The following is a 26,161-nucleotide window of genomic DNA, read 5'->3' as shown; positions in this document are numbered from 1 at the left end:
CCTGGCCATTGTAACATATCTGCAATGAATCAGCAGATGATTTGGGCAGAGTCAGTGGATTCAGAGATCGACAGCTCAGTAAAGCCTCCATTATGCCACTTCTTCCAAGTATTGCACAAACACTATCTTGGGAGATTCAATCAGAACTGGCTGACTGGAAAGGGATGTAATGTCTCGAAAAAAATATGGCCAGCGATCTCCGAGCGGAGATCAATGTCGCTCATCTCATTGGCGAAGTCTGACCTAAAGTTTATAGTTGGTCTAATTACGGGACACTGTAACACAAGGGCTTTGACCTCAAAGCAGGGGGCGGGGTGAAACGACACCGAATTCTGCAGGCTCTATCAGCACGAGGAGGAAACCGAGACGGTAAAAGACTTACTTTGCCACTGTGCAACTCTCTTTGGAGTCAGACAGAGCTACTGGGTAAGCAAATTCTGCCCGACTTGTCCTCCTTCTCTGAATGTGACCAGCAGCTATGCTTCAGTTAGCCACAAGACTGAAATGCCTAAAGACAGCACGCTAATTACGGCGTAGCTATACTATCATAATCTTCGTATCCCTATCTTCTAACTCTATCCTTCTTCTCTATTTTCTTACCTCTCCTTATTTCCTCCTTATGCATATAATGCACGATTTTTTCAATTTAGCTTATCATATTGAATTCAATCGTTTTTTGTGAACAAAATAAAGAATTATTTTCACCATATAAAAGAAAGTTATGTTTGTTACAATGCTTATAACTCAAGATCGGCTTGACGGATTTTGACAATTCATATTATTTTGGAATGGTACCTTGGGAAAAAATCGCGTTAAAAGATGCCAATAAAAATATGAATGAAAAATGTATTTGGCGTGAAATTTTTTAAATTTGACATAATATATTGAAGTGTACATATATATTTTATTGTTTTGAATTCTGAATGAACGATATTAAGGACTAACTGAGTGCGCAATACAATGTTAAATGGCGATCTTTCATGTCTAAAATCGGCATCTAGATTTAATCTACAGGACATACATCGTGCTTAAGCTGGAAGATGCGAACACATTTAAACCACAAAAAAAAAAAAACCAGTAAAGAAAGTCCTAAAGTCGGGCGGGGCCGATATTATGATACCCTACACCACTTTGCTAATTTAGTTGAGCTCCACATAACAAGTAAAAGTTTTTATGGGAGAATTCAATTATACACCCTATAATTATAATTTAAAATTTAAAGGACTAAATACGACGAAGCATTTGTATCTTTTAAATTCGGACTTGTATTGCCCATTTGGTGCAAAATTAATTCTAAATCAGATAAAGATATATATGGGAGCTAAATCCAAATCTGAACCGATCTCGATAAAATTTGGCAAAGATATTTCTGAGCTGTATTTGATATATTTCCCTGAATATCGTTGTTACGGAGTGCATATTACGGCTGTGGGTAACAAATACAACAAATCGGATGAACAATATATATGGGAGCTATAGCTATATCTGAACCGATCTTTACCAAATTTTGCATACTACCTTCCAGACTCAATTCGGTCGTATGTGCCAAATTCCATCCCATTTGGGCAAATATTAGACCTACTTAATTTAGAAAAGTTGGTAAAAAGCGAAAATAAAAGCAACTGCCGACTCAAAACTATATTTTTGTTTGAGTAGTTTTTGGATCACTTTTTAATACTTTTCTCAAGTTTTGGTGAAATTGGTCAAAAATGACATTTTTTAGTAATCGGCACCCTTGCCGACTACTGGCAAATCTATTTTTTCTGTTCCTAATGTCGGTATTAAATAATATAAGAGAAAAATACTTGATTTGCATGTTTTAAAGTTATAAAATGATCTTTAGACTCTTATTTACTATTATAAAATATTTCTGATTCCAAAAGTATTAAATTTAATTTTCTTAAATCGATTATTAAGTTGACGCCACCACTAATTATACCCTACACCACAAGGTGGTCAGGGTATTATGTCTTTGTGCATTTGTTTGTAACAGGCAAAAGGAAACGAGATAGACCCATAGTTCCTTTTGATGATCTGCATAGAATCACTTTCTGAGTTGATTTATGCATGTCAGTAGGTCTATCCGTCCGTCCGTCCGTCTGTCCATGTATTTTTGTGAACAAAATGCAGGTCGCATTTATTATCCGATTGAGATGAAATTTTCCAAACAACATTTATTTGGCCCAATGACGAAATTGGAGATAATCGGTAAAAATTTAGATATAGCTCCAATATATATCTTCGTCCGATTTACCTTTTATTGTGCACCATACGTGTAATATCAGCCCGAATAGTATGGAATTTTGCACATGCAACCAAATTAGGCCTAAAAATAAGCATGCCAAATTTGATGGAAATCGGTTCAGATATAGCTATAGCTCCCATATATATTGTTCATCCGATTTGTTACTTTTGTCCTCCGCAGCCGTAATATGCACTCTGTAACAACAATATTTGGGGAAATATATCAAATGCAGCTCAGAAATACCTTTGCTAAATTTTATCGAGATCGGTTCAGATTTGGATATAGCTCCCATATATAACTTCGTCCGATTTACTTTTATTGTGCACCAAACGTCTAATATTTGCCCAAATAGGATGGAATTTGGCACATACCACCGAATTGAGTCTAGAAGGTAGTATGCAAAATTTGGAGAAAGATCGGTTCAGATATAGCTATAGCTCCCATATATATTATTCATCCGATTTGTTGTATTTGTTACCCACAGCCGTAATATGCACTCCGTAACAACGATATTCAGGGAAATATATCAAATACAGCTCAAAAATATCTTTGCCAAATTTTATCGAGATCGGTTCAGATTTGGATTTAGCTCCCATATATATCTTTATCTGATTTAGAATTAATTTTGCACCAAATGGGCAATACAAGTCCGAATTTAAAAGATACAAATGCTTCGTCGTATTTAGTCCTTTAAATTTTAAATTATTATTACAATCATAGGGTGTATGATTGAATTCTCCCATAAAAACTTTTACTTGTTATGTGGAGCTCAACTAAATTAGCAAAGTGGTGTAGGGTATCATAAGATCGGCCCCGCCCGACTTTAGAACTTTCTTTACTGGTTTTTTCTTTACAAACAATCACTATCGCACGCGTTGGAAGACACACACTGACGAAAACCGTTATTCTCTTGTAATAAATGATCGGAGGTCATTGTTTTTTTACAAAAAGAGAGCAGAGAACACTGTTGACGATTTTTTGCAATAATTTCATTATTTGGTCGATTCTATTCTTAGTTATTTAAGTTTAAATTTCAAAACTGCCGACTACTGGGACATGCCGAACTTAGGCGCACTTACCCTATATACCAGTTGTAAATATGTTCCTAAGGGAACATACAATCCAATTTTCAAACATTTCTAAAAATTGTGACTAAAATCAAGAGTAGAGGAACCTCCAAACGGTAGTGTTCTGCCATAGGGGTAAAACCCACTACAGACTCTAAGTATTGAGTTTTAAACTAATCCGTTGGAAAGTGCGTCTACTATCAGCTGAATCCCAAATATGGGGAGGTCTAAAATTATTAACATACTGAACACTTTGAGGTACAATTATATATTAGACACATGAAGTCGTTGGCCGGTATAGCTCATCTTCGAACTTGACCTGACTGCACCCAAAATACAACTCTATGCTAAATTTTAGCTTCCTACCACATGCCGTTTGAAGTCTAGCGTGATTAGAACAGATGGACATGGACATGGACGGACTTAATATGCGCTGCATGCTATGTTTGTTGTGGGTATAAAAATGATATCCAAGAGAATGGTGGCAGTGCACAATTTTTGTAATTCTTACAAACAAATTATTGTTTACAAAAATTTCTTCGTGAATTGATAAGTTAAGTTCGGTCAATGGCGTTCATTCTAATCAAAATAAAAAACCTTGTTAAAATAATAATGAGTTTGGACAAAAAGTTTTGGTTACTTTAGCCGATAGTAATATGGAAAGCAAGGTGGTGAAGAGAAGCTCATGATCGTTCTTGGCCAATTACTTAATTCTATTTAAACTTATATGTTTCTTTACTTAAATGTATTCTGCAGCATTTAATTTTCTTTTAATATTATTAATGTTATCAATTATTAATTCCCCACATTTTCCCTCAATTATACCATTACCATAATTATGTAAGAGTTCACAAAAATAATTTTGGCAAACCTGTGGTTTAAAAAATGTTAATTATAAATGGTTTTTTCCTTCCTGCTTGTTAAAATATGTATCTTACCGACAATGAATTCCTCTATGATAAAATATTTTTGCCAACGACGTTACTATGATATATGTTACTGCCAGTCCTCCACCACCTCGGCGGATGCGGCGGTCTTACTGTACATATTTTATGTGAATATAGTGAGTCATAATGATAGCGAGTAGGCTACGCTGTCTGTACATCAAATACTTTGGCAAAAGTTAAAAATGTGAAGGAAACTGATAACATGTATTTTGAATATTATATTAATGACGTTAAACTTTTAGGCAAAGACTATAGGTAAAACGATACCTATGGGTTGCTTGAAAATATCAAGTAACACAAACCAAACTCATAATAAAGAAAGATAAAAAAAATAAGAAAAAGTTTTTCAACAATCTAAAACCGAATTTATCTTTGTCTAATAATAGTTTAGAATTACTGTTACAAGGGACGCTGGGCAGAAAGCGATCCAAGTGCTTTCAACACTCAAAAACACAAATTTATCGTGCTGAATGACATCGTGGTCAAGAGCGAATTTTTATTAAGACGCCGAATCCGACATTAATAGAACTGTCGTTGAAAATTTCTGCTATGAAGTGGGTCAACATTCTTGAAGGCCAACAATTTCGAACCTCACTTAAATCAAAATCAACTATCCAAACCAAATGTGCAAGCTTAGAAAAAATGACAAAGATAACACAGTATCAAACCAAGGAGTGCACTCTTCCCTTCACATTAAAGAATACAAAAGAAAATCTGAAAGAAGTTACTGGTCGGACCTTGACTGTGGCATTAATCAAAGGATGTTACAGCAAGTTCCGAATAGTACAAGTCTTTGACTTAGACAGGTGGTAAGTCTTCAATGGGGAGGAGCAGGAGGAAGATAGTCTCATTCCAATACAATACGGTGATTTTATATATACAGGTATATACTGTACAGAAAATAAACGAAATAATAGTGGTTAATATGGATAATAAAACGATAACAACAAAGGAGACCATATAAAAACCAGTAAAGAAAGTCCTAAAGTCGGGCGGGGCCGATATTATGATACCCTACACCACTTTGCTAATTTAGTTGAGCTCCAAATAACAAGTAAAAGTTTTTATGGGACAATTCAATCATACACCCTATGATTATAATTATAATTTAAAATTTAAAGGACTAAATACGACGAAGCATTTGTATCTTTTAAATTCGGACTTGTATTGCCCATTTGGTGCAAAATTAATTCTAAATCACATAAAGATATACATGGGAGCTAAATCCAAATCTGAACCGATCTCGATAAAATTTGGCAGATATTTCTGAGCTGTATTTAATATATTTCCCTGAATATCGTTGTTACGGAGTGCATATTACGGCTGTGTAACAAATACAACAAATCGGATGAACAATATATATGGGAGCTATAGCTATATCTGAACCGATCTTTCTCCAAATTTTGCATACTACCTTCTAGACTCAATTCGGTCGTATGTGCCAAATTCCATCCTATTTGAGCAAACATGCATAATCAACTACTGACATGCATAAATCAACTCAGAAAGTGATTCTATGCAGATCATCAAAAGGAACTATGGGTCTATCTCGTTTCCTTTTGCCTGTTACAAACAAATGCACAAAGACATAATACCCTGACCACCTTGTGGTGTAGGGTATAAATAGTTGTCATAGAGCACCAATGACTGCAAAATTATCACGAAATTGATCAATTCATTTCTAGATTTGATACTACATCGAAAGTACAAAATAAGATCTTAAAAGGAAGTATCGAATGGGTTTGTTGAGAATAACAATATAACAAGGCAAGTAAGCACAGTCTATAACCGTGCGGGGCCGACCATGTGATACCCTACAGCACTACAATATGTTAGAAGTCATCTTATGTACAAATACATTTTGGAAGATTTCGCTTTTGAAATTTTGTCACGGTACACTGCCCAGATATTACCCTAGCATTTTGCAAAATATAATCCAATGGTCATCCAAAATGCTAGAATTCTTCCCTGTCCTTAATGCTCTTCTCAGGCGTATAGAATGGCTACAATTGTGTGATCAGGAATTTTTTTCTGTTTTTGGTTTATTTGAACCCCTAAATATTTTGCGATCATCTCCAAAAGCAAGAGGCGCCTCTGTATCTCAACATTTAGGCTCACCTATATGATTTGATTGTCTACGATATTTGGCTATATTCGTGAACGAAATCAGCATAACAATGCCAAAAGTTCGCCTTTGTGCATATCGCCTGTAAGTAATGTTGGTATTTTTTCACACAAAAGTAGTGGTCTATTCTACCTGCTCTCCTAAACTCTTCATTTCGTGTTCTTTGATTTCTATTTATGACCCTTATAACGGCTGGAAAATCAGGAGCACTTTTAGTTGTTGGTCCATTTCAACCCCAAAATACATTACGGACATTTTTAAATCAATAGACCCTTTTGAGCCTAACCCTAACCTAGTGAAAATTTTCGTAAAGATCGGACGATAGTTGCCATCTCTATATAATATCCCCAACCTGCGTTGTAAGTTGAAAAAATATTACAAAACATACATACACTTCAAAATTATAAGTCAAATTGAAAAAATCGCATGCGATAAAAAATATGAAAGAATAAAAAAATGTCACAAAAATACTACAAAATCTATGCAATTTTTTTTAGATTTTATTCTTTAATGCCAATAGCCAAAATTTGTCAAAATCGGTCCAGCCATTCTTGAGATATAAACAATCTAGTTAACATCCCCTCCTTTTGTACATACATTGTATATATTTCGCGATATATATCCATATATTTATATTTTATTTATTTATATTTATTGGCACTACGTAACGGTCAGAATTGGCCTTTTCGTCTATTTGTGATTTCGCCGGGATTACAAATATTCGCGGTTTAATAGAAAATTTTAACAAAAATGTTATTTAACCCACTAAATAATACCCGATGACCATCAAAATTGGAAGGCTTCTGGGAAGTACCGTTATATGGGGGCTATGCGATATCGTGGACCTACATAGATAATTCTCTCTCCAAGAGATAAAATGCTCTGTGGCTTTTCATACAATTCCATTGAAAAATGTGGCTAAAATCATCAAAATACCAGATATCGGGGGTACCGTTATATGGGGGCTATACGATAACATGGACCGATATAGCCCATCTTCGAACTTGATTTTTTATTTCGTTTAGCCTGTAGCGTGATTACAACAGACGGACAGATGGAGGGAAAGGGCTAAATCATCTTAGAATTTTACGCTGATAAATACTTTGTTGGGTCTAAAATGATTATTTCCGTTGTATGGGGGCTATACGATATCGTGGACCTATATAGATAATTCTCTTCCAAAGGATAAAGTACCTACAAGAAACACCTTGTGTGGATTATCAGACAATTCCGTTGAAAAATGTGGCTAAAATCATCAAAATACCGAATATCTTGGGGTCCCGTTATAGGGGGGCTATACGATATCGTGGACCTATATAGATAATTCTCTTCCAACGCATAAAGTACCTACAAGATACTCTTTGTGTGGATTTTCAGACAACTCCGTTGAAAAATGTGGGTAAAATCATCAAAATTCCGAGTATCGGGGGTACCGTTATATGGGGGCTATAGGATATCGTGGACCTATATAGTTAGTCCTCTTTCGAGGTATAAATTACCCACAAGGTACTCCTTGTGTGGATTATCAGACAAAAAATACCGAATATCGGAGGGTACCGATATATGGGGGCTATACGATATCGTGGACCGATATAGTCCGTCTTCGAACTTGACCTGCCTGCAGATAAAAGAGGGATCTGCGCAAAATTTTAGCTTCCAATCTTAATTCGTTTATACTGTAGCGTGATTACAACAGACGGACGGACACGGCTAAATCGTCTTAGAATTTTACGCTGATCAAGAATATAAATACTTTGTTGGGTCTAAAATGATTATATCGATGAGTTACAAATGGAATGACGAAATTAATATACCCTCCATACTATGTAAGGTATAAAAGTGTCTTTACTCGTTCAAAACATATGCAATGTTAACTGGGAAAAAACTATTCTGAACCACGCCTCTGGAAGTGACATCGAATTTGCTATATAGTCATAACTAATATAAAAAAGTAAATAAATCGCCGATAATCTATCTATAATATTTTGTGTATTTCATATTTACCATATTGGTCCAATCCTTCTGCTACCTACCCAACAAAAAATCTAAACATTAAAAAATTTTCGATAAAATGGACTAGTTTTGTATAGTAGTTGTGTGGAAGCTGAATTTGTATTCCACAAAAAAAAAAGAAAAAAAAAACCTGGTAATAATAGCATAAAGTAAATGATTTTTTATATGTTTTCACTCATTACCCGCACCAAATATTGAATGTTTGGTTGACATATAGAACACGATTAAATTTTTATACCTTCCACCATTCTATGGAGGGTATATTAGCTTTGTCATTCCGTTTGTAACTTCTCGAAATATTCATGATAGAACCTTAAAGTATATACATTCTGAATCAGCGTATAATTTTGAGGCGATTTAGCGATGCCCGTCTGTGTGTCTGTCTGTTGTAATCACGATTTCTTTCGAATGAATTGAAATAGAAAGCTAAAATTTTGCACACATGTGTATTTTGCTAGAGGCAGGTTAAGTTCATAAATGGGCTATGTCAGTAAACGTCTTTGTATATGGGGGCTATAACGGTACCTCCGAATACAAATGTGTGCAAAATTGTAACCTTCTATCTCTATTGATAGCGTGATTACAACAGACAGACACACAAACAGACGGACATCGCTAAATCGTCTCTCTAAACATACTTCTATCATGAATATTTCGAAGAATTAAAAACGGAATGACATAGCTAATATACCCTTCCTAGAATGGTGGAGGGTATGAAATAATATTGTCCATACAAAAATTGGTATGGTAAAGTAAGGTAAGGTGTGAAAATCGACCCATAGTGTTATTAACGGCTCCTTTTGTATGAGATGAGACCCACTCCTTCTTATGCCTCCACCGCAAAGGTGCAAAGTTTTGAAAGTAAATAAGAAGGTCTTTACATTTTTATTACAAGATAAATGTAGATAGAAGATAAAGTAAAATCGGATATATAAAATTTTGAAATTACACTTGAAATTGAGATATAGATATAGATATAGATATAGATAAGTATCGGAGGTACCTCCAAACAACTTAGATTTTGTATGCACATATCTATTCAGTTACAGATACAGTCTTCAAGTTTGGAATCTCTAACCGAATTTGGTCTAAAAATTTGTTTCTCAAATTATATTGAATTCGGTAAAGATTTGAATATATTTGTCGGCCGATTTCACATATTTGATGCAACAAACATGATATGTATGTTCGATTTCAATGAAATTTGGACTGCGTAAAGGAATTTGTAACAAAAATTAATTTGTCAACTGGGGTTTACATAAAGCCCTAAATAAATTTCGGACGATTTCATGTATTTAGTCAATGCACCGGAATTTGGACTAAAAACAAATGCTGTAAAATTATATTGAAATCGGTTCAGATTTAGACATAGCATCCAAGCATATTTTAGGCCGATTTTATGTATTTGATGCGCCAAACACGCTATATATGTCAAATTTCAATGAAATTGGAAATATAACCAGATATAAATTTGACAAATACTATTGAAATCGGTTTTGAATTGAATGTGGCTCCCAATAAAGTACATTACAATAAGGGCAGACTCTTCGTGTATGCGGACTAAATTTGGCATGTTCCTGCTTTTATCGTGGACCGTAATTTAAAGGAAAACCAATTAAAATATTCATATAATGATGTACCAATAATACTTTTAAGCTATCCTATATTGTAAAAAGCCTGCTGAAGTATTTCTTTGGAAATAAGTAATGTTCTTTTTCCTCATTTCAAGTGCAAGAAGAAAGTTTGAAAACTCATTTAAATTATTTGTTGAACAAATAAAAGGCATTGTTTAATTACCTTCAAACTTTTTCGATATAATGACGCACAGTCATTAATCACAATTACTGCGTATCCTTGGCTAGGGGGTATTTATAATTACTCATTTTGAGTGTTACAGAACTTACCGTAATGGCGATGTCATGCATCGTATCGCATGTATTGAGTTTTCTTCGAAATCGTAGAACGGTGTGAGTTTGGTTTTCATATCCCAAAATTAGAATGTAGTCCTGAGAAGGATCTACAACCGGTTCTGGATCTCCACTGCGTTTAATATGTCTGTCCTGTAAAGTAATTTAAAATAAATTAAATGTAAGTGATAGTAAATAACGATAATACAGAGCCTGAAAAATACTCTCTAGATGAAAATGTGCAATAGAGTTTCTCGTTCTGATATCTTCTATATATATACTAGCTGTCCCAGTCCGCGTTGCCGGCCCAAAATTTTTGTCTTTAATCATATTTTTAAAGCATAATAATTAACTTTTATATGGACGCTTACATTGACATTGAAAAATTTAAGCGAAGTGGTATGCTACCCCCTTAGAAGCTAAGATGCCGAATAAAGGCTAAATCAATTAAAAAATGTGTCCAAGGTCCTGGAAACAGCTGAAATCAACGGATACATTCATATAAGGTTTATACCAACGCATGGTCCCATACAATATAAAATATCAGTTTGCCAACATTTGGGAAATTTCAAATGGGATACATCACTTGAGGGGAGCTATATCTCAATGTAGACCGACCTGATACATATTTTTGCCAAATGATTCTTCATGTTACCCCTAGGACTGTATCAAATTTAAAACTCTATCGTAAACTTTGCGGAGCATAGAGCAAAATATTTTAAGCCCTTTGTATATGGTTAAGCTATATAAAATGGACAAACGAAAACATTCCCAACCCCATGACTGTTTGTTGTAGATCAGGCCTATTATTTGATGTTATCGATAATTGTTATTTTGATTCTATCGATTATTATTTGCATTGTCACTTTGTATTGAATTACCGCAGTTTGCTGATTCCTCTTTCTTTGCATATTTGTGCTTATCGTTGCTGAGCGCAATTAGCTCATTTTAAATTTGATATTCGTTGAAGAAGGAGGCGCAAAACTGCGGTAAGTGTCCGTCATTTATATTTGTATTTTTTGGTAAATTAACAGTTATGTTTTCGTAGAAATAAACGCAGCAACAATATAAACGTGTTTTATTGTCCGTTTAACGCAAGCCTCCTGCCCTTCTAGCCGCAGTCAGCAACATTTTTTTTATTTCGCATTTTGCTGTTATTGTATGTTGCAGTTTTTTGTATTTTCATACAAAGAACTGAGTTTGTTGCCGTGGTAATTGTTGGTGGACACAAAATAAGCAACCTTTTGGAAAATGTTACAGCATACTCCACCACGCCGGAGTCCTCGTCTGCAAGGAAATATAAATGCAGATGCTGTAACAGATGATCATCCTGATCAGACTCAGCCAGAGTCAATGCTAATTAGTGTCACAAACAAAACAACCACACAAACTGCCGGAGGTAATATTAAAAGTGGGGAACAGCCTATAACCTCACGTGTTGTGCAGCCAGCACCTATTTCCTCCATGGAATTAAATGGAAATCCAGCCACTACAGTAAGTGGCCACCAACAGCAAACTATCGGACAGAAGATGTCAGTGCCGATGTCGACTACAAGTCCTGCCAGTCCATCAGAGATGCAAAGACAAGTCAACCTATTGAAAAGCCAGCTATCGGAAACACAAAAGAAGCTGACCAACAGCAACCGCCAATGCCATGAACTCCAAAATGCACTCCGAAACGTATCATCCCAGGTAAGTGACCATAACCTCACATCAGTTTCAACCTCGCAAACGCCATTTGCAATCGCCATTGACACCAGAGCCGCCATGCCGCCAACAGCATTTGGGTCCCGCTATACCAATTGCCCAACCACACACACATATACAACCGCCGCCATGTTTCAGCCTGTAGCAAGCACCAGAGCCGTTATGCCGTCGACGTACGCTGCCTCAGCAATTGGAAACTTAACTGCAGCGACAGTGGCGAGCGCATCCTCTGCCGCGATGCCACTACTACAATCAGCACCAACTGCAGCCAGCAGTAATGCCAGCGCTGCTACGACCTGTTCAATGCCATTATGGGAGCCATTGCAAAATTTTCAACACTTTGATACTTTTCCAAATCCAAGCATACCTGCGATCACAATGCCAAGAAAAATTCAAGATTTGCCAGAATTCAGTGGTGATCCAGACGACTGGCCATTATTTTATACAGCTTTCAACCAGTCAACTGCAGCATATGGTTACACGAATTTGGAAAATAATCAACGTTTGCACAAGTCGCTCAAAGGTGAAGCCAGAGAAGTCGTCAAATCACTGCTTATTCATCCTGACAACGTCGACGACATAATTAAACAACTCTGTTTTAGATTTGGTAGACCGGAGCAGCTCATACATAGTCAGTTACGCCAAGCCAGGGAATTGCCTCAGATTTCGGAAAATAACTTAGGGAAGTTAGTGCCATTTTCAACAAAAGTTAAAAATTTAGCTGTTTTCCTGCAATCCGTGAATGGACAAAATCACATTGCTAACCCTACACTTCTGGAGGAGTTGGTGTCGAAGCTTCCAATGAGTAAGAAATTAGAATGGGCCAGGGTAGCCACTCAAATTCAACCATATCCTACAATAATACATTTCAGCGATTGGCTTTGCGAGATTGCTAATTTAATATGCATAGTGCAGGATGTGGAATATAAAGACCAAAAGCGCCGTGTTTTATTGCATTCCACCGGACAACAAATACAATGCCCTATGTGCCAGGGCCAACATAGGATTTATGATTGCCGCCGGTTTTTAAACCTGAATGTTCCAGATAGATGGAAACAAGTAAAAAAAAATCGTGCCTGTTTTTCCTGTTTGCACACTGGACATATAACCCGAGACTGTCGACGTAGACGAGTATGCCCTGAGGAAGGATGCGAGCGAAGGCATCATAAATTACTTCATGAGTGCACCACCCCCTGTGTTCCACCACCAACTTTGGCGAATCCTGATCCTAAATCTCAACAAAATGTTCTCAGTTGCAATTCCGAAGATAAGAAGAAACTTCTTTTTAGGGTTCTGCCTGTAACATTGTACGGGAACAATTGTTCAATGGAAGTCTACGCCCTCTTTGATGATGGATCATCCATCACCATGATGGACAGCGATATTGCCGAAAAAATAGGGATAAGAGGAAAGAATACTTCGCTCAATGTTCAATGGTTCGGAGGCCGATCAGCCAGAGAGCCCGTGACATCCTTCAACATAAAAGTGAGTGGATCTGGTAAAAAGGGTTGCCATCTACTAAAAAATGTGTATGCAGTATCTAATCTCAACCTTCCGATGCAGTCCTTGAGTCAAGATGAAATTTTATCAGCCTTTAAGAACTGTAAATTTCCTCCCGTGAAACCCTACTCCAATGTAGTGCCAAAGCTTTTGATTGGATTGGACCACGCGTCTCTAGGGTTGCCATCGAATTGTAAAATAAATAATGAATTTGGACCATTTGCATGTAATACGGAATTGGGATGGGTTGTTTTCGGGCCATGTCACTCTTTATCCTCAATTCAGAAGTCATCTTTGTTTATTTCGGTGGAAAACAAAGACGAATTACATCAAATAGTAGCTGATTATTTTAATGTGGAAGGTATGGGAGTTAGATCTGCTCCTTTAGTTGAAAGCGATGATGATGTTAGAGCCAAGAGAATTCTTGAAGAAACCACTCAACGAATTGGAGATCGATTTCAAACTGGGCTGTTGTGGAAACAAGATGAGATTCGTCTCCCAGATAGTTACCCGATGGCACTTAGTCGTCTGGAAGGAATTGAAAGGAAGATGAAACGAGATCCCAAGTTCTCTGCGGCCTACAGGGAAATTATAGATAAATACATAGAGAAAGGATATGTTCGGAAACTACAATCAGACGAGGTACGAATTTCTAGTGAAAGAAAATGGTATTTGCCGCACTTCGGGGTAGTCAACCCGAACAAACCTGAAAAGTTAAGACTCGTTTTTGATGCAGCCGCCAAGGTAAACAATATTTCGCTGAATTCTATGCTGTTAAAAGGACCTCAAAATATAGCTTCCTTGTTGACTATACTGTATAGTTTCCGCCGAGGCAAAATAGCAGTTGGTGCCGATATATGTGAAATGTTTCACCAAGTTAAAATTCAGCCGAGTGATAGAGTTTCCCAGCGATTCCTATGGAGGGATGGAAATCAGAAAGAGCCACCGGGTGTATACGAGATGCAGGTCATGATCTTCGGTGCAGCCTGCTCACCATGCTCAGCCATTTTTGTCATGAAAGCAAATGCTAAAGAACATTTGCACTATAATCCAAGAGCGATTGAAGCCATTAGCGAGAACCATTATGTTGATGATTTTGTAGATAGCTTTGAAAGTGTAGATGAAGCTATCATTATTTCTAAACAAGTGAAAGAAATTCACAAAAATGGCGGATTTGAATTGAGGAACTTCATATCAAACTCGAAGGATGTCTCCCAAACACTTGATGGTAGTTTGAAAGCAATGCCGATTAATAACGGAGCAGAGAAGGTCTTAGGATTATATTGGGAGCCTTCTAGTGATACGTTTATGTTCAACTTAAAATTCAATCGAGTCGATTCATCCATAATTTCTGGAGAACTGAAACCAACAAAAAGGAAACTTTTAAGCATTATAATGTCTACATTTGACCCCCTTGGACTTTTGGGCCACTTTACAGTGGGTGGAAAATTATTAATGCGACAGATTTGGAAACACGATTGTCGATGGGATGATATTATTCCTGACGATTTACATGCCATATGGGAAAGGTGGAGAGGTCAGATGAAAAATGTTGCCAAATTTAGCGTCCCTAGACATTATTTTCAAACAGGTTTGCCAACATCACTACAGCTTCATATCTTTGTTGATGCCAGTGAGGATGCCTTTGCTGCAGTGGCATATTGGAGGTACATTTCGAATGAGTACACTGATACCAGCTTCATCACTTCTAAAATTAAATGTGCACCTCTGAAAAAAGTTACGATTCCGCGTCTGGAGCTACAAGCTGCCGTTTTGGGAACTAGATTAATGCAGACTATTATGTCATCTCATATTTTGACCCCAGAAAAGATTGTTTTGTGGAGTGACTCCACAACAGTGTTACGATGGATAGCCAGCAGCCACAGACAATATAAACAGTACGTCGCCCATCGAATTTCTGAAATATTGTCATCAACAAAAATAGAGAATTGGAGATGGGTTCCAACAAGTGAAAATGTAGCCGATGAAGGCACCAGGTCATTCAACAATATTGACTTTTCCATGTCGTCCCGATGGTTAAGAGGTCCTGCTTTCTTGAGAATGACTGAACATGACTGGCCTACTAGAGTAATTGACACCACCTGTGCTAATGATATTGAGGAAAATCATCCGAAAACATCATTATTGATTGTTGAGAATGATTTTATTGATTTTAACCGGTTTTCGTCATTTACAAGAATAATAAGGTCGACTTGTTGGATTATTCGTTTTGTGAAAAGATGCCGAAATATTTTTGACGATTCGGAACAGTATGGTCTCACGTCCCGTGAATTAAATTGCGCCGAAGAAATATTATGCCGCCTAGTACAAAGAGAAAGGTTTTCTGCCGAGTTAAGTTGCATTGAAAAAGGGCAGCCAGTTTCAAAGAACAGTAGTTTGATTAGTTATCTCCCTATATTGATGGTAATGGTCTTTTAAGAGTATATGGAAGAATAGATGCTGCCAGCTACCTATCATACAACGTGAAAAGGCCAATAATATTGCCTAAAAATCATCAGTTTACGAAACTTTTAGTCATGCATCATCATCGCCAGATGATGCACCAAAATCACGAGGCTACGGTGTGTGAAATTCGAAAAAAGTATTGGATACCACAAGTACGTTCTTTGTTGAAGACAGTAGTTGCCGAGTGTTTTTTATGCCGATCTAGAAAATGTTTACCACGATTGCCCATCATGGGGCAGCTGCCATTAGACCGCCTTGATCCTAATATTCCGCCGTTCAAATATACAGGACTTGATTATTTTGGACCAATTACTGTAACAATTGGAAGGAGATCCGAGAAAAGGTGGGTAGCATTGTTTACATGCTTAACAATACGTGCTATACATCTGGAATTAGCGCATGACTTGTCAACGGATTCGTGTATCATTGCCATAAGGAATTTCATTAATCGTAGAGGTGTTCCAACCAGGATTCGTTCCGATAACGGGACAAATTTTATTGGGGCCAACGAGGAGTCTAAAAGATTCACCGAAGCCTTTGATGCTAATAGAATCCAGAGTGAGTTATCCAAGAGAGGAATTGAATGGATTTTTAATTGTCCGGCTAATCCTTCGGAAGGTGGCGCTTGGGAAAGAATGGTACAGTGTGTGAAAAAAGTTTTGCGGCATACACTGAAAGAAATCTCACCTCGAGAACATGTACTACAGTCTCTTTTAATCGAAGCAGAGAATATAGTGAATTCCCGCCCACTAACTCACTTGCCAATAAGTCCTGATGAGGAGGAACCACTTACTCCTAACCATTTTTTAATTGGCTCGGGAAATGTTGCACCTACCCCGCCAGTGAATGAACCCGACGGGAAGCTTTTTTCCCTGAAAAAACAATGGAGAGTTCTGAGGTGTCTTCGAGATAGATTTTGGAAGCGGTGGATTGCAGAATACTTACCCACTCTCACCAGGAGAGTTAAGTGGTGTGAATATACTCAACCAATCAGTGCTGGAAATGTGGTTTTCATCTGCGACCCAAATGTTCCAAGGAGTCAATGGCGGAGAGGTTTGGTCACTTGTGTCTACACGGGTACGGATGGTGTGCCAAGAAGAGCTGATGTGAAGACTTCGTCCGGAGTACTGCAACGTCCGGTATCCAAGTTAGCTGTTTTGGACATAGAAATTAGTGAAGCTGATCGCTCCACGGGGGTGGGGGTGTTGTAGATCAGGCCTATTATTTGATGTTATCGATAATTGTTATTTTGATTCTATCGATTATTATTTGCATTGTCACTTTGTATTGAATTACCGCAGTTTGCTGATTCCTCTTTCTTTGCATATTTGTGCTTATCGTTGCTGAGCGCAATTAGCTCATTTTAAATTTGATATTCGTTGAAGAAGGAGGCGCAAAACTGCGGTAAGTGTCCGTCATTTATATTTGTATTTTTGGTAAATTAACAGTTATGTTTTCGTAGAAATAAACGCAGCAACAATATAAACGTGTTTTATTGTCCGTTTAACGCAAGCCTCCTGCCCTTCTAGCCGCAGTCAGCAACATTTTTTTTATTTCGCATTTTGCTGTTATTGTATGTTGCAGTTTTTTGTATTTTCATACAAAGAACTGAGTTTGTTGCCGTGGTAATTGTTGGTGGACACAAAATAAGCAACCTTTTGGAAAATGTTACAGCATACTCCACCACGCCGGAGTCCTCGTCTGCAAGGAAATATAAATGCAGATGCTGTAACAGATGATCATCCTGATCAGACTCAGCCAGAGTCAATGCTAATTAGTGTCACAAACAAAACAACCACACAAACTGCCGGAGGTAATATTAAAAGTGGGGAACAGCCTATAACCTCACGTGTTGTGCAGCCAGCACCTATTTCCTCCATGGAATTAAATGGAAATCCAGCCACTACAGTAAGTGGCCACCAACAGCAAACTATCGGACAGAAGATGTCAGTGCCGATGTCGACTACAAGTCCTGCCAGTCCATCAGAGATGCAAAGACAAGTCAACCTATTGAAAAGCCAGCTATCGGAAACACAAAAGAAGCTGACCAACAGCAACCGCCAATGCCATGAACTCCAAAATGCACTCCGAAACGTATCATCCCAGGTAAGTGACCATAACCTCACATCAGTTTCAACCTCGCAAACGCCATTTGCAATCGCCATTGACACCAGAGCCGCCATGCCGCCAACAGCATTTGGGTCCCGCTATACCAATTGCCCAACCACACACACATATACAACCGCCGCCATGTTTCAGCCTGTAGCAAGCACCAGAGCCGTTATGCCGTCGACGTACGCTGCCTCAGCAATTGGAAACTTAACTGCAGCGACAGTGGCGAGCGCATCCTCTGCCGCGATGCCACTACTACAATCAGCACCAACTGCAGCCAGCAGTAATGCCAGCGCTGCTACGACCTGTTCAATGCCATTATGGGAGCCATTGCAAAATTTTCAACACTTTGATACTTTTCCAAATCCAAGCATACCTGCGATCACAATGCCAAGAAAAATTCAAGATTTGCCAGAATTCAGTGGTGATCCAGACGACTGGCCATTATTTTATACAGCTTTCAACCAGTCAACTGCAGCATATGGTTACACGAATTTGGAAAATAATCAACGTTTGCACAAGTCGCTCAAAGGTGAAGCCAGAGAAGTCGTCAAATCACTGCTTATTCATCCTGACAACGTCGACGACATAATTAAACAACTCTGTTTTAGATTTGGTAGACCGGAGCAGCTCATACATAGTCAGTTACGCCAAGCCAGGGAATTGCCTCAGATTTCGGAAAATAACTTAGGGAAGTTAGTGCCATTTTCAACAAAAGTTAAAAATTTAGCTGTTTTCCTGCAATCCGTGAATGGACAAAATCACATTGCTAACCCTACACTTCTGGAGGAGTTGGTGTCGAAGCTTCCAATGAGTAAGAAATTAGAATGGGCCAGGGTAGCCACTCAAATTCAACCATATCCTACAATAATACATTTCAGCGATTGGCTTTGCGAGATTGCTAATTTAATATGCATAGTGCAGGATGTGGAATATAAAGACCAAAAGCGCCGTGTTTTATTGCATTCCACCGGACAACAAATACAATGCCCTATGTGCCAGGGCCAACATAGGATTTATGATTGCCGCCGGTTTTTAAACCTGAATGTTCCAGATAGATGGAAACAAGTAAAAAAAAATCGTGCCTGTTTTTCCTGTTTGCACACTGGACATATAACCCGAGACTGTCGACGTAGACGAGTATGCCCTGAGGAAGGATGCGAGCGAAGGCATCATAAATTACTTCATGAGTGCACCACCCCCTGTGTTCCACCACCAACTTTGGCGAATCCTGATCCTAAATCTCAACAAAATGTTCTCAGTTGCAATTCCGAAGATAAGAAGAAACTTCTTTTTAGGGTTCTGCCTGTAACATTGTACGGGAACAATTGTTCAATGGAAGTCTACGCCCTCTTTGATGATGGATCATCCATCACCATGATGGACAGCGATATTGCCGAAAAAATAGGGATAAGAGGAAAGAATACTTCGCTCAATGTTCAATGGTTCGGAGGCCGATCAGCCAGAGAGCCCGTGACATCCTTCAACATAAAAGTGAGTGGATCTGGTAAAAAGGGTTGCCATCTACTAAAAAATGTGTATGCAGTATCTAATCTCAACCTTCCGATGCAGTCCTTGAGTCAAGATGAAATTTTATCAGCCTTTAAGAACTGTAAATTTCCTCCCGTGAAACCCTACTCCAATGTAGTGCCAAAGCTTTTGATTGGATTGGACCACGCGTCTCTAGGGTTGCCATCGAATTGTAAAATAAATAATGAATTTGGACCATTTGCATGTAATACGGAATTGGGATGGGTTGTTTTCGGGCCATGTCACTCTTTATCCTCAATTCAGAAGTCATCTTTGTTTATTTCGGTGGAAAACAAAGACGAATTACATCAAATAGTAGCTGATTATTTTAATGTGGAAGGTATGGGAGTTAGATCTGCTCCTTTAGTTGAAAGCGATGATGATGTTAGAGCCAAGAGAATTCTTGAAGAAACCACTCAACGAATTGGAGATCGATTTCAAACTGGGCTGTTGTGGAAACAAGATGAGATTCGTCTCCCAGATAGTTACCCGATGGCACTTAGTCGTCTGGAAGGAATTGAAAGGAAGATGAAACGAGATCCCAAGTTCTCTGCGGCCTACAGGGAAATTATAGATAAATACATAGAGAAAGGATATGTTCGGAAACTACAATCAGACGAGGTACGAATTTCTAGTGAAAGAAAATGGTATTTGCCGCACTTCGGGGTAGTCAACCCGAACAAACCTGAAAAGTTAAGACTCGTTTTTGATGCAGCCGCCAAGGTAAACAATATTTCGCTGAATTCTATGCTGTTAAAAGGACCTCAAAATATAGCTTCCTTGTTGACTATACTGTATAGTTTCCGCCGAGGCAAAATAGCAGTTGGTGCCGATATATGTGAAATGTTTCACCAAGTTAAAATTCAGCCGAGTGATAGAGTTTCCCAGCGATTCCTATGGAGGGATGGAAATCAGAAAGAGCCACCGGGTGTATACGAGATGCAGGTCATGATCTTCGGTGCAGCCTGCTCACCATGCTCAGCCATTTTTGTCATGAAAGCAAATGCTAAAGAACATTTGCACTATAATCCAAGAGCGATTGAAGCCATTAGCGAGAACCATTATGTTGATGATTTTGTAGATAGCTTTGAAAGTGTAGATGAAGCTATCATTATTTCTAAACAAGTGAAAGAAATTCACAAAAATGGCGGATTTGAATTGAGGAACTTCATATCAAACTCGAAGGATGTCTCCCAAACACTTGATGGTAGTTTGAAAGCAATGCCGATTAATAACGGAGCAGAGAAGGTCTTAGGATTATATTGGGAGCCTTCTAGTGATACGTTTATGTTCAACTTAAAATTCAATCGAGTCGATTCATCCATAATTTCTGGAGAACTGAAACCAACAAAAAGGAAACTTTTAAGCATTATAATGTCTACATTTGACCCCCTTGGACTTTTGGGCCACTTTACAGTGGGTGGAAAATTATTAATGCGACAGATTTGGAAACACGATTGTCGATGGGATGATATTATTCCTGACGATTTACATGCCATATGGGAAAGGTGGAGAGGTCAGATGAAAAATGTTGCCAAATTTAGCGTCCCTAGACATTATTTTCAAACAGGTTTGCCAACATCACTACAGCTTCATATCTTTGTTGATGCCAGTGAGGATGCCTTTGCTGCAGTGGCATATTGGAGGTACATTTCGAATGAGTACACTGATACCAGCTTCATCACTTCTAAAATTAAATGTGCACCTCTGAAAAAAGTTACGATTCCGCGTCTGGAGCTACAAGCTGCCGTTTTGGGAACTAGATTAATGCAGACTATTATGTCATCTCATATTTTGACCCCAGAAAAGATTGTTTTGTGGAGTGACTCCACAACAGTGTTACGATGGATAGCCAGCAGCCACAGACAATATAAACAGTACGTCGCCCATCGAATTTCTGAAATATTGTCATCAACAAAAATAGAGAATTGGAGATGGGTTCCAACAAGTGAAAATGTAGCCGATGAAGGCACCAGGTCATTCAACAATATTGACTTTTCCATGTCGTCCCGATGGTTAAGAGGTCCTGCTTTCTTGAGAATGACTGAACATGACTGGCCTACTAGAGTAATTGACACCACCTGTGCTAATGATATTGAGGAAAATCATCCGAAAACATCATTATTGATTGTTGAGAATGATTTTATTGATTTTAACCGGTTTTCGTCATTTACAAGAATAATAAGGTCGACTTGTTGGATTATTCGTTTTGTGAAAAGATGCCGAAATATTTTTGACGATTCGGAACAGTATGGTCTCACGTCCCGTGAATTAAATTGCGCCGAAGAAATATTATGCCGCCTAGTACAAAGAGAAAGGTTTTCTGCCGAGTTAAGTTGCATTGAAAAAGGGCAGCCAGTTTCAAAGAACAGTAGTTTGATTAGTTTATCTCCCTATATTGATGGTAATGGTCTTTTAAGAGTATATGGAAGAATAGATGCTGCCAGCTACCTATCATACAACGTGAAAAGGCCAATAATATTGCCTAAAAATCATCAGTTTACGAAACTTTTAGTCATGCATCATCATCGCCAGATGATGCACCAAAATCACGAGGCTACGGTGTGTGAAATTCGAAAAAAGTATTGGATACCACAAGTACGTTCTTTGTTGAAGACAGTAGTTGCCGAGTGTTTTTTATGCCGATCTAGAAAATGTTTACCACGATTGCCCATCATGGGGCAGCTGCCATTAGACCGCCTTGATCCTAATATTCCGCCGTTCAAATATACAGGACTTGATTATTTTGGACCAATTACTGTAACAATTGGAAGGAGATCCGAGAAAAGGTGGGTAGCATTGTTTACATGCTTAACAATACGTGCTATACATCTGGAATTAGCGCATGACTTGTCAACGGATTCGTGTATCATTGCCATAAGGAATTTCATTAATCGTAGAGGTGTTCCAACCAGGATTCGTTCCGATAACGGGACAAATTTTATTGGGGCCAACGAGGAGTCTAAAAGATTCACCGAAGCCTTTGATGCTAATAGAATCCAGAGTGAGTTATCCAAGAGAGGAATTGAATGGATTTTTAATTGTCCGGCTAATCCTTCGGAAGGTGGCGCTTGGGAAAGAATGGTACAGTGTGTGAAAAAAGTTTTGCGGCATACACTGAAAGAAATCTCACCTCGAGAACATGTACTACAGTCTCTTTTAATCGAAGCAGAGAATATAGTGAATTCCCGCCCACTAACTCACTTGCCAATAAGTCCTGATGAGGAGGAACCACTTACTCCTAACCATTTTTTAATTGGCTCGGGAAATGTTGCACCTACCCCGCCAGTGAATGAACCCGACGGGAAGCTTTTTTCCCTGAAAAAACAATGGAGAGTTCTGAGGTGTCTTCGAGATAGATTTTGGAAGCGGTGGATTGCAGAATACTTACCCACTCTCACCAGGAGAGTTAAGTGGTGTGAATATACTCAACCAATCAGTGCTGGAAATGTGGTTTTCATCTGCGACCCAAATGTTCCAAGGAGTCAATGGCGGAGAGGTTTGGTCACTTGTGTCTACACGGGTACGGATGGTGTGCCAAGAAGAGCTGATGTGAAGACTTCGTCCGGAGTACTGCAACGTCCGGTATCCAAGTTAGCTGTTTTGGACATAGAAATTAGTGAAGCTGATCGCTCCACGGGGGTGGGGGTGTTGTAGATCAGGCCTATTATTTGATGTTATCGATAATTGTTATTTTGATTCTATCGATTATTATTTGCATTGTCACTTTGTATTGAATTACCGCAGTTTGCTGATTCCTCTTTCTTTGCATATTTGTGCTTATCGTTGCTGAGCGCAATTAGCTCATTTTAAATTTGATATTCGTTGAAGAAGGAGGCGCAAAACTGCGGTAAGTGTCCGTCATTTATATTTGTATTTTTGGTAAATTAACAGTTATGTTTTCGTAGAAATAAACGCAGCAACAATATAAACGTGTTTTATTGTCCGTTTAACGCAAGCCTCCTGCCCTTCTAGCCGCAGTCAGCAACATTTTTTTTATTTCGCATTTTGCTGTTATTGTATGTTGCAGTTTTTTGTATTTTCATACAAAGAACTGAGTTTGTTGCCGTGGTAATTGTTGGTGGACACAAAATAAGCAACCTTTTGGAAAATGTTACAGCATACTCCACCACGCCGGAGTCCTCGTCTGCAAGGAAATATAAATGCAGATGCTGTAACAGATGATCATCCTGATCAGACTCAGCCAGAGTCAATGCTAATTAGTGTCACAAACAAAACAACCACACAAACTGCCGGAGGTAATATTAAAAGTGGGGAACAGCCTATAACCTCACGTGTTGTGCAGCCAGCACCTATTTCCTCCATGGAATTAAATGGAAATCCAGCCACTACAGTAAGTGGCCACCAACAGCAAACTATCGGACAGAAGATGTCAGTGCCGATGTCGACTACAAGTCCTGCCAGTCCATCAGAGATGCAAAGACAAGTCAACCTATTGAAAAGCCAGCTATCGGAAACACAAAAGAAGCTGACCAACAGCAACCGCCAATGCCATGAACTCCAAAATGCACTCCGAAACGTATCATCCCAGGTAAGTGACCATAACCTCACATCAGTTTCAACCTCGCAAACGCCATTTGCAATCGCCATTGACACCAGAGCCGCCATGCCGCCAACAGCATTTGGGTCCCGCTATACCAATTGCCCAACCACACACACATATACAACCGCCGCCATGTTTCAGCCTGTAGCAAGCACCAGAGCCGTTATGCCGTCGACGTACGCTGCCTCAGCAATTGGAAACTTAACTGCAGCGACAGTGGCGAGCGCATCCTCTGCCGCGATGCCACTACTACAATCAGCACCAACTGCAGCCAGCAGTAATGCCAGCGCTGCTACGACCTGTTCAATGCCATTATGGGAGCCATTGCAAAATTTTCAACACTTTGATACTTTTCCAAATCCAAGCATACCTGCGATCACAATGCCAAGAAAAATTCAAGATTTGCCAGAATTCAGTGGTGATCCAGACGACTGGCCATTATTTTATACAGCTTTCAACCAGTCAACTGCAGCATATGGTTACACGAATTTGGAAAATAATCAACGTTTGCACAAGTCGCTCAAAGGTGAAGCCAGAGAAGTCGTCAAATCACTGCTTATTCATCCTGACAACGTCGACGACATAATTAAACAACTCTGTTTTAGATTTGGTAGACCGGAGCAGCTCATACATAGTCAGTTACGCCAAGCCAGGGAATTGCCTCAGATTTCGGAAAATAACTTAGGGAAGTTAGTGCCATTTTCAACAAAAGTTAAAAATTTAGCTGTTTTCCTGCAATCCGTGAATGGACAAAATCACATTGCTAACCCTACACTTCTGGAGGAGTTGGTGTCGAAGCTTCCAATGAGTAAGAAATTAGAATGGGCCAGGGTAGCCACTCAAATTCAACCATATCCTACAATAATACATTTCAGCGATTGGCTTTGCGAGATTGCTAATTTAATATGCATAGTGCAGGATGTGGAATATAAAGACCAAAAGCGCCGTGTTTTATTGCATTCCACCGGACAACAAATACAATGCCCTATGTGCCAGGGCCAACATAGGATTTATGATTGCCGCCGGTTTTTAAACCTGAATGTTCCAGATAGATGGAAACAAGTAAAAAAAAATCGTGCCTGTTTTTCCTGTTTGCACACTGGACATATAACCCGAGACTGTCGACGTAGACGAGTATGCCCTGAGGAAGGATGCGAGCGAAGGCATCATAAATTACTTCATGAGTGCACCACCCCCTGTGTTCCACCACCAACTTTGGCGAATCCTGATCCTAAATCTCAACAAAATGTTCTCAGTTGCAATTCCGAAGATAAGAAGAAACTTCTTTTTAGGGTTCTGCCTGTAACATTGTACGGGAACAATTGTTCAATGGAAGTCTACGCCCTCTTTGATGATGGATCATCCATCACCATGATGGACAGCGATATTGCCGAAAAAATAGGGATAAGAGGAAAGAATACTTCGCTCAATGTTCAATGGTTCGGAGGCCGATCAGCCAGAGAGCCCGTGACATCCTTCAACATAAAAGTGAGTGGATCTGGTAAAAAGGGTTGCCATCTACTAAAAAATGTGTATGCAGTATCTAATCTCAACCTTCCGATGCAGTCCTTGAGTCAAGATGAAATTTTATCAGCCTTTAAGAACTGTAAATTTCCTCCCGTGAAACCCTACTCCAATGTAGTGCCAAAGCTTTTGATTGGATTGGACCACGCGTCTCTAGGGTTGCCATCGAATTGTAAAATAAATAATGAATTTGGACCATTTGCATGTAATACGGAATTGGGATGGGTTGTTTTCGGGCCATGTCACTCTTTATCCTCAATTCAGAAGTCATCTTTGTTTATTTCGGTGGAAAACAAAGACGAATTACATCAAATAGTAGCTGATTATTTTAATGTGGAAGGTATGGGAGTTAGATCTGCTCCTTTAGTTGAAAGCGATGATGATGTTAGAGCCAAGAGAATTCTTGAAGAAACCACTCAACGAATTGGAGATCGATTTCAAACTGGGCTGTTGT

The 26,161-nt window shown here is 38.7% G+C and overlaps 1 protein-coding gene across 1 annotated transcript in view; it reads right to left on the bottom strand.

Moving 5' to 3' along the window:
- Nucleotides 1-26,161, bottom strand: part of LOC101896479 (MOXD1 homolog 2-like) — a 157,045-nt gene that overhangs the window by 110,572 nt on the left and 20,312 nt on the right. The window contains exon 2 of the mRNA XM_059129324.1: nucleotides 10,302-10,457. Within this exon, the coding sequence (XP_058985307.1) occupies nucleotides 10,302-10,457 (156 nt within the window). The remainder of the gene's footprint in view (nucleotides 1-10,301; nucleotides 10,458-26,161) is intronic.

This window comes from Musca domestica, unplaced genomic scaffold (assembly GCF_030504385.1).
Source record: "Musca domestica strain aabys unplaced genomic scaffold, Musca_domestica.polishedcontigs.V.1.1 6, whole genome shotgun sequence".
NCBI lineage: Eukaryota > Metazoa > Arthropoda > Insecta > Diptera > Muscidae > Musca > Musca domestica.
The sequence above is the reverse complement of the archived record's forward strand: the minus strand, read 5'-3'. Positions and strand labels throughout refer to the sequence as shown.